Genomic DNA, 8,113 nt, shown 5'->3' with positions numbered 1-8,113 from the left:
TTCACCACATTTGCATATGTACCCACTTTGTCTTCAGCGATATTGTCAGGAAGGTGAGCATCATGGAATGCCAGTTTAATAGAGAAAGTAGTTTTGCATTGAGGGAGTACTTGAGTGGAGGCCCAATGTCCATCTGCTACCTTAATACTAAACCTATAAATATATGCACATAAATCTATTTCCCCATCCTCATATGTATATATTTAAATATTTACATGCCTTTATTTAGACCTCTATAAATGCCCGTCGCCTCCTAGTCCTTTCCTCTATTTCCTTTTACTTTCCTCTTGTCCCACTATCATGCTCAACCTTCATTTGGGTTTCAGTAATTCCTCGGTTACATTACCCTTGATCACATACTACCAGACCTCCTACACTCTCCCCACCATCAATTTGGATCACTTGTTGTTCCCTTGTCCCTGGGTTTGTTAACACCACTTCCTATCTCCCCACCTCCCCCTCTCCCATGTTCCCCTGGAACTGTCGATGCCATTGTTTTCTCCTCCAGATTGTTCATCCAGCCTATCTTATTTAGACAGACCTGCTGAGATAATAACAAGACAGAACAAAACCAAGCAACAAAACAAAACAACAAAAACCAATGACAAAAAAAATCCCCAACACACAACAACAACAAAAAGAAAAGCTTATAGTTAGTTCAAGGACTGTTTGTTGTCCTTTAGGAGTGTTTTCTGGTTGAGTCTGATGGGGTGCTAAGCCCTGACCCCAAAGTCCATTTTTGGCATTCCCTGGGGACTTCGTTGCTCTGTTCCCCTTGCTGTTCTGGTGCATACCCTTAGGGTTTTGCCTCGGTGTGGTGGGATCAGATTGGATGTAATTCCCACACTGTCTCTCCAGTGTTGTCCCCTGTAGGGCTATGGGTCAGTGAGGGATGTTGTGTCTCCTAGTGGGGCCAGCCATGTGGTCTTCTCTATGGATTGGCTGCTCTGAGTGGGAATATCGTCCTCAAGCACTTGTGTGCCAGGATGTGCTTCACTCTCTCTTCCTCCCCCTTCATTTGCTTCCGTGTGCTCTGATCAGACATATCCCTCTCCCTGAGCTGCAGCTTCAGTGCTGTCCTCTGAAATAAATTCTTCTGAGGGGAGGGGCAGGTGTCCACATAGTTGGGATTGGGGTTGGCCCCTCAGACCTCTACACTGGTTTCCCTACTCCATGCCGGCATGTTGCATTCACATCTTCAAGCACTGGGTTGAAGTCTGGTCCCTCTTCCCCTGTGGAGATCCATTTCACCATGTTAAAAACTCCACAGAGTTACTGCTTATGGCCCCACAATGCCCCCATCCATAACCTGCCAACCATTACCTGCCTCATCAGTGTAGTTTGAGGAATACCACATGCTTGGGATCAGAGTCTGATCTATTGCTGCAGAATTCTCTCTTATCAGCACACCTTTGAGGTGATCACTCCATTGCCTTATCAGTAGTTCATTCTGGTTTATCATGAATAATACCTCATTGCATGTGGGATGAAGCGGCTTGTTGATCACTTGTTGCACCACATATGGTTGTTCCCAGTTTTAGAAACACTTCAGGGATCTGCTTAAAACATTTATATATAGGTTTTTGTGTAAGCGCTGGGTCATATGATTCATTTATAACCAGTCAACATTTAATAGTTTATTTCCATTTCCTTTTTTTGGTCTTTATTTTTTAATGCTGTTGTTTGGTGGCATGAAATTATAGAGCCGTTGACAACAGAAAGAAACACTGCCCAGTTCTGTGCCACTCTGCAATTGTTCTGTTTGAGTCCATTGCTGTACTTCCTGTGTCGACCTCCATTATCTTTTTTAAAATGTGGTAGAATATGCATAGCATAAACTTTGGCATTTTAACTATTTTCAGGTGTAAAATTCAGTGGAACGAATCACATTCACAATGTTGTGCAACCATTACCAATATTTGTTTTCAAAACCTTTTCATCTCAAACAGAAACATGGTGCCTATGATGCAATCACGTATTTCCTCCCATGCCCCACAGGCTTCAGTAACCTCTACTCTGTTTTCTGTCTGCATGCACTTGCCTGTTCTAGATATTTCATATAAATGGGTTCGCACAAAACAGATATGTTTTCGGTTCTCTTATTTTACTCAGCATCATGCTTTCAAGGTTCATCTGTGTCGTATGTCTTTTTTATAGTGAGGGAAAATGAGCTAGGCAATTGGTGCACACTCTCACTCCAGAGTGCAGCGGTGGACACTGCCAGCCCTGTGCCCTTTCCCACCATACTGACCATAACTAGTCACCTCAAAGCCCTTCCCCCTGGCTCAGAGGTTCATGGCTATAATATGACAGCGTTAAGCTGGACAGCCCAGGTTTTCTGAAATAGGAAAAAGCATGATTTAGGAAGTTCTGGAAAGAACTGATGCAGCTGCCACCAGGGGCTGTGTTGGCTACAGATGGACACATGGTCACGTGGACCATGTCATGCAGCACTCAGAGGACAAGTGGAGCTTTTGAGTGGGGGTGTGCTTCTAGAGAGTGGGGAGCAGGGAGAAGGCGCTGGACTCAGAGCTTGGCTTTGATGGAGGCTCTCCAACTCTGATGCTGGTACTAACCCAGAAATGAGTGGACGGTCTGGACATGGAGTCTGGACAGGTGGTCGGGACAGCTTGCAGAAATTCACAAGGGGGAGCACACACAGCCCAGCCCTTCCTACTGCAAGTGGCCCACAAGGTGCTTAGAAGTGTGAGACCCAGACTGAGCATTGTGTCCGTGGCCCATGTGCTTCACAGTCCTATGGTGTCAGGCAGGGTCTCTGGGTGGTGGGACACAAAACAAAACTCTAAGAGGGATGAAAGCTGGGCTCACTGTCATTTACAAACTCCAGTGAGAGAGTCCGCAGGCAGTTCTACCCAGGGCGCTGCCTGAGACAAGGTAAAAAGCAAAACGGAACTTTGGATTTGATTAATGGATAGCAAGGTTTAGGTCTCTGGGTGGCCTGGGGACTGGGCAGTATGAATCATTCTTCATGCTACCGCATATGTTCCTAGGTGTTGGGCACCTGGGCCAGGCCATGTGGGCAGAGTGGCTACGGAGGGTGAGGATGACCAAGGGGATGGTGGGACAGAACTTAATCAGTTTTTCATGAAGGACAGCTAGCCTCCAGTCAGGGCTCATACTGAATCAGGACAGTGTTTGAAGAAGAGTAAGAAGGAGAGGAGAAGGAGAAGGCAAGGGAGAGAAAGATGTAGAAGAAGAAACAATTACCGAAGCCCAAGTGAAAGAAAGCTGAGACAAGGGGCATTCTACTCTGTCCTATAAAGTTGCAAAGTCAAACTTGAATTGATGGCAGTGAGTTGGGTTTTAGTCACTGGATGGCTATGGGATCCCACTCAGACTGGTCACTGGTGGTATAGTCACTAGGGCACCAATGACTACCTCGGTGCACTTTCAGACACACTGTGGGAGCACCTGGGCAGGTATATAACTAAGACCCCTGGATCATCTGTGGAACACAGGTCGACATAGTCAGACGGGTCAGAAGGAACTCAGTCTTCCTGAAAGAGAAAAGACCCTGAGAATTCACAGTCGGGTGCCACCCCATGACAGAGGGAGAGTGGGGTTGTGCTCCTGGAGAGAGAGGATGGAAGGCTCAGCAGAGGCCACATTCAACTATGCAGACTGAGTAGCGGAGGGGGTCAGGGCAGGGCTGAGGGCAGGTGTGCACAGTGCTTGAGGGCAGGTGTGGGCAGTGAGGTGCAGGTGTGGGCAGTGAGGAACAGGTACCCATGGATTAGTGTTTGGAGGATGTAAGAAGCAGAGCAATTAAGGAAGAACTGCACCAGTGGGTATTTTGAGGGATCAGAGGCCACACTGAGCAGTCTCCATGGGAGCTGTGCTCCATACATCTATGTGCCCTGTGACAGTGTGTGGTGTGGTATGTGCTACAAGTCCAAGCTTACCAGCCATCTGCCTGCTGCACCCCAACTTGGACTTACAGCTCAGGTCTGGCATCCAGGTGCAGGAGACAGGCACAGAGAATGACTTGTGCTCTGGGGTCACCTTCGGCAGAAGGGCAGGAGCTTGGCCAGGGCTCGTTGGACCTCAGCATTCCGCAGTGTGTAGATGAGCGGGTTCAGGGTGGGGCTCAGGGCAGTATACAGCACCCCCGCCACTTTGCTCCTCTCGGGGCTGTAGCTGGAGGCTGGATTGATGTAGGCATAGAACACAGCCGTGTAGAACAGGCAGACCACGATTAGGTGCGAGGAGCAGGTGGAGAAGGCGCGGCGCTTGCCCTCGGCAGAGCGGATACGCAGGATGCTGGCCACGATGCGGCCATAGGAGGCCAGCGTGAGCAGGAAGTTGATGAAGCTGTAGAAGGTGTCGGCCACGACCGTCATGATGTGGTTCACTCGCGTGGGGCTGCAGGAGAGCAGCAGCAGTGGTGGGATCTCACAGAAGAAATGCGTGATGACCCTGGGGCCACAGAAGTTCAGCCTTGCCATCAGGCCAGTGTGGACAGAAGAATTCACAGCACAAATGCCCCAGACACCCATGGCCATTGCCACACACACCCGTGGGCTCATGATGGTACCATAGTGCAGTGGACGGCAGATGGCAACGTAGCGGTCGAAGGCCATGACCGCAAGAAGTAGCAATTCAGAAGAACCTGACCACACCAGGAAGAAGAGCTGGACCATGCAGCCTGAGTAGGAGATGGTGTTTTCCTGGGTGGCCAGGCCCGCCAGCACCTTGGGCAGGATGGTGGAGGTGCAGATGATGTCCATGGTGGCCAGGTTGGACAGGAAGAAGTACATGGGGCTGTGGAGGCTGGTGCTGCAGGCCACCACAGTGATGATGAGAGCGTTGCCCGAGAGCGCCACGGTGTAGAGCACCAGGAAGCAGCTGAGCAGGGCCAGGCGCAGCTGGGGGTGCTCTGAGAACCCCTGCAGCAGGAACTCTGTCACCAGCGTCTGGTTGGACTTTGGGGTCTCACCAGGCTCCATGGCACAGGAGGGCTGGCTGTCCCACCAGAAAACCTGCAGGCTTATAAGAATGGGGTGACATAATAGTCACGTCTAATCGCATTCCTGACATAGTCTTCTTTACCTGCATTCTGTAATGTCAATCCAAATTCTCCCTTTCAATTAGGATCAATCCACTACTCAATATCCAAATTCCTTTCTTTGCCCATTGATACAGAGGCATAAGGACCCTAAAGTGGGCAGAAAGCATTCCTAACTACTGGTTCATGGGGATCAATGTTGTCTCTCCAGGGGGTAATAATTCTCCAACGGAAACTAAGATCTACAGACCCCAGAAACCTTTTAACAAAGAAATGACAAAGGTTATTAAAACTCAGTTCGAGTTGAATGGCTTAACATCCTACAGTATATCATCATTTGTGTGAAACAGACCCCCTCAAACCCCGTTTTTAAAAATTTTGTCAGTTTTCTCTTGTATTTTCCTGAATTCTTTGGTTTGTTTTCCTTGGTTTGTGTCTGTATCTGTCTAAGTCTCTCACAATCCAATGAAGAAGTAAAAATACACTTGTTTTGAATTCCTTATCTGGCAGTTCCAAAGTTTCTCTTCCTGAGAAATGTCTTCTAGCTGTGAATATTGTTCATTTGTTTGAGCAACTCTATCCTGTTTCTTTTTGTGAACTGAAATTGTCTGTTTTCTCTGAGACATTGTGGTGGTGGTATATTTTTATTTAATGGATGACTGTATCTTGGTAGCCTTTACCCACTTCATGACTATCTCTAGGTGGGTGGAGTAGGGAACTTGAATGTGCAGGCAATTCTCTTTTGGATGTTCTTATAGCACAGTTGATGGCAAGGGGGGCTGGAATTTTTGTCTGCCTATTGATGATCAGGTCTTACAGGCGTGTATAGCAGACCTAATCCTACAGATGTGGGTGCAGAAAGTATGGTAGTCGTGGACATGGTTGCTCCTTTCAGTTGGGTGGAACAAAGAAAAAAATAAAACAAGAGGAAAAAACTATATATTTTAAAGTAAATCAATAAACAACAGCAGGAAAGGGGAATTTATAACTAAACAGAAAAAAGAAAATAAAGTAAAAACAAGGGTAGACTTTTTTTAAAGCAAAGGAATTACAATAAGCATGACCAGAGAAAACAGCAGTGAAAGTAAAAAAAGACCACTCTACAAAGAAAAGGAAAAAAATCCTAAGAGAAATGAAAAGAGAGAGAGAGGTGAACAAGAGGGAGAAGTGAAGAAGGGAAGAAAACAAAAAGAGAAACCGAGGAAAGCGATAGAAAAGGAAAGTAGAGAACGAAGGAGTAAGAATCAAAGAAGGAAAAGAAACAAAAGCAAAGAAAGGGTCCCTGGACGTGTTACTCTAGTCAACCTGGACTAACACAGACAGCATAATCTAAGACAATTTTGAACGTGGTTTTTTTAAAAGTAATTGTGTTTAGGATCTGGCTGTACTAAGATAATATCGATTTCTCTTACCTACTGTTACTGTTTAGTGATTGAGGAGGAGTTGCTTCCTCAAAGTAGCGTCACCATGGTGATGGGAATGGATTAAACTTGTGGAATTCAGGCCTTCCGGATCTTCATTTGCTGATGGCACACACTGAAGGTGAGAAGAAACAGGTGCAAGCATCTACTAATAATCAAGACTTGGAATATATGAAGTATGACTCTAGGAAAATTGGTAGTCATAAATAATTAAATGAAAATGCATAAAGGTCAATATCCTGGCCCTTAAGTTAGCTAAAATTGACTGGTATTGGTTATTTGAATCAAAATAGCATATGACTTAGTATGCTTGGAATGACACCATCACGAGGAATGGCCCTGCATTCATTATCACAAGCGACAACTCAAGCTCAATATTGAAGTACAACGCTGTCTGTGATAGGATTATAGCTAGTCACCTTCAAGGAAATCCAATCAATACAATTATTTTTCAAATTTATGCACCAACCGCTAAAGCTAGTGATGCAGAAACCAAAGATTTTACCAACATTTTAAGTCATAAATTGATTAAACATGCAATCAAGATGCATAGATAGTTATTGACTATTGGAAAGCAAATGTTGGAAAAAAGAGGAAGGACTACTAGTTGGAAAATATGGACTCGATAAAAACAAAGCTGGAGATTGCATAATAGAATTTTGTTTATAGAAAATATCTTTTTCCAACACCACAGTGCCTATACCTGTGGATTTTTCCAGCTGGAATACACAGAAATCAAAGAGACAACATCGGTTGCAAAAATAAAACAAAACACGGAGAAGCTCAAATCAGCAGCTAAAACCAGGCCAAGGGCTGACTGTGGAATAGACCACTCATCGCTCCTATGTAAGTTTAGGTTAAAACTGAAGAAAATAATAATAAAAAAAAGAGAGCCAAAATATGACCTTGGTCTAGCCTATCTGAATTTTGAGAACATCTCAAGAGCAGATTTGCTGCATTGAACACTAGTGACACAATACTGATGAGCTGTGGGAGGATATCTTTAGTGAAAAAGCAAAGGTCATTAAAAAGATGGAAAAGAAAAGATCAAAGTGGATGTCAGCAGAGACTCTGAAAGTTGTTCTTAGTCTTATCGTACCTGAGGCAAATGGAAGAAATGATGAACTCAGAGAGCTTGTGGTAGTTATAAAATTGTCAGTTTAAGGATTAAGCATGTAGGGGGTAGAGTCTAGCCTATCAATCAGGTAATAGCCAATGAGGCTTCTGTGTGGGCATAGCCTTCCCATAAGGATTCTGGGATTCCGGTATTTCCTCCTTGGAGGTGGGAGACTCTCGGCTCACACCCTGAGAGATATAGCAGCTGACAAGACGGATGGACTCACCCTGATGCAGGGAGCCCTGGGTGCTGGGGAAGCCATGCAGAGAACCCTGCCAGTGCTGAGATGTTTCCAATGCCACTGGATCCAAAGACTTTCTACCCACTGGCCTGTGGTCTTCTACATTCGACGTCACTGCATGCGTTTTGTGAGTCTAAAGAGGACTTTATAGATTGTTATCGGACATATGGGCTGACATCGGACTTATTGACTTGATCTGGACTGGGCTGGGATATTTTATCAATTTTCAAATTAATCTTGCATATAAATTTCTTTCTTATACACATATGTGTGTACATGGATTTGTTTCTATAGTCTATGCTGAATTA

At 45.3% G+C, this 8,113-nt stretch overlaps 1 protein-coding gene across 1 annotated transcript; it reads right to left on the bottom strand.

The window, feature by feature from the left end:
* Positions 1–4,019: 4,019 nt before the first annotated feature.
* LOC142428719 (olfactory receptor 13A1-like) lies at positions 4,020–4,967 on the bottom strand. The gene has a single exon (XM_075533502.1). The coding sequence runs from the start codon at positions 4,965–4,967 to the stop codon at positions 4,020–4,022; it is 948 nt and encodes a 315-aa protein (XP_075389617.1).
* Positions 4,968–8,113: the final 3,146 nt, after the last annotated feature.

The sequence above is a fragment of the Tenrec ecaudatus genome, chromosome 16 (genome assembly GCF_050624435.1).
Source record: "Tenrec ecaudatus isolate mTenEca1 chromosome 16, mTenEca1.hap1, whole genome shotgun sequence".
Taxonomy (NCBI): Eukaryota; Metazoa; Chordata; class Mammalia; order Afrosoricida; family Tenrecidae; genus Tenrec; species Tenrec ecaudatus.
Note: the sequence above shows the minus strand (reverse complement) of the source record. Positions and strands in the feature narration are given on the sequence as shown.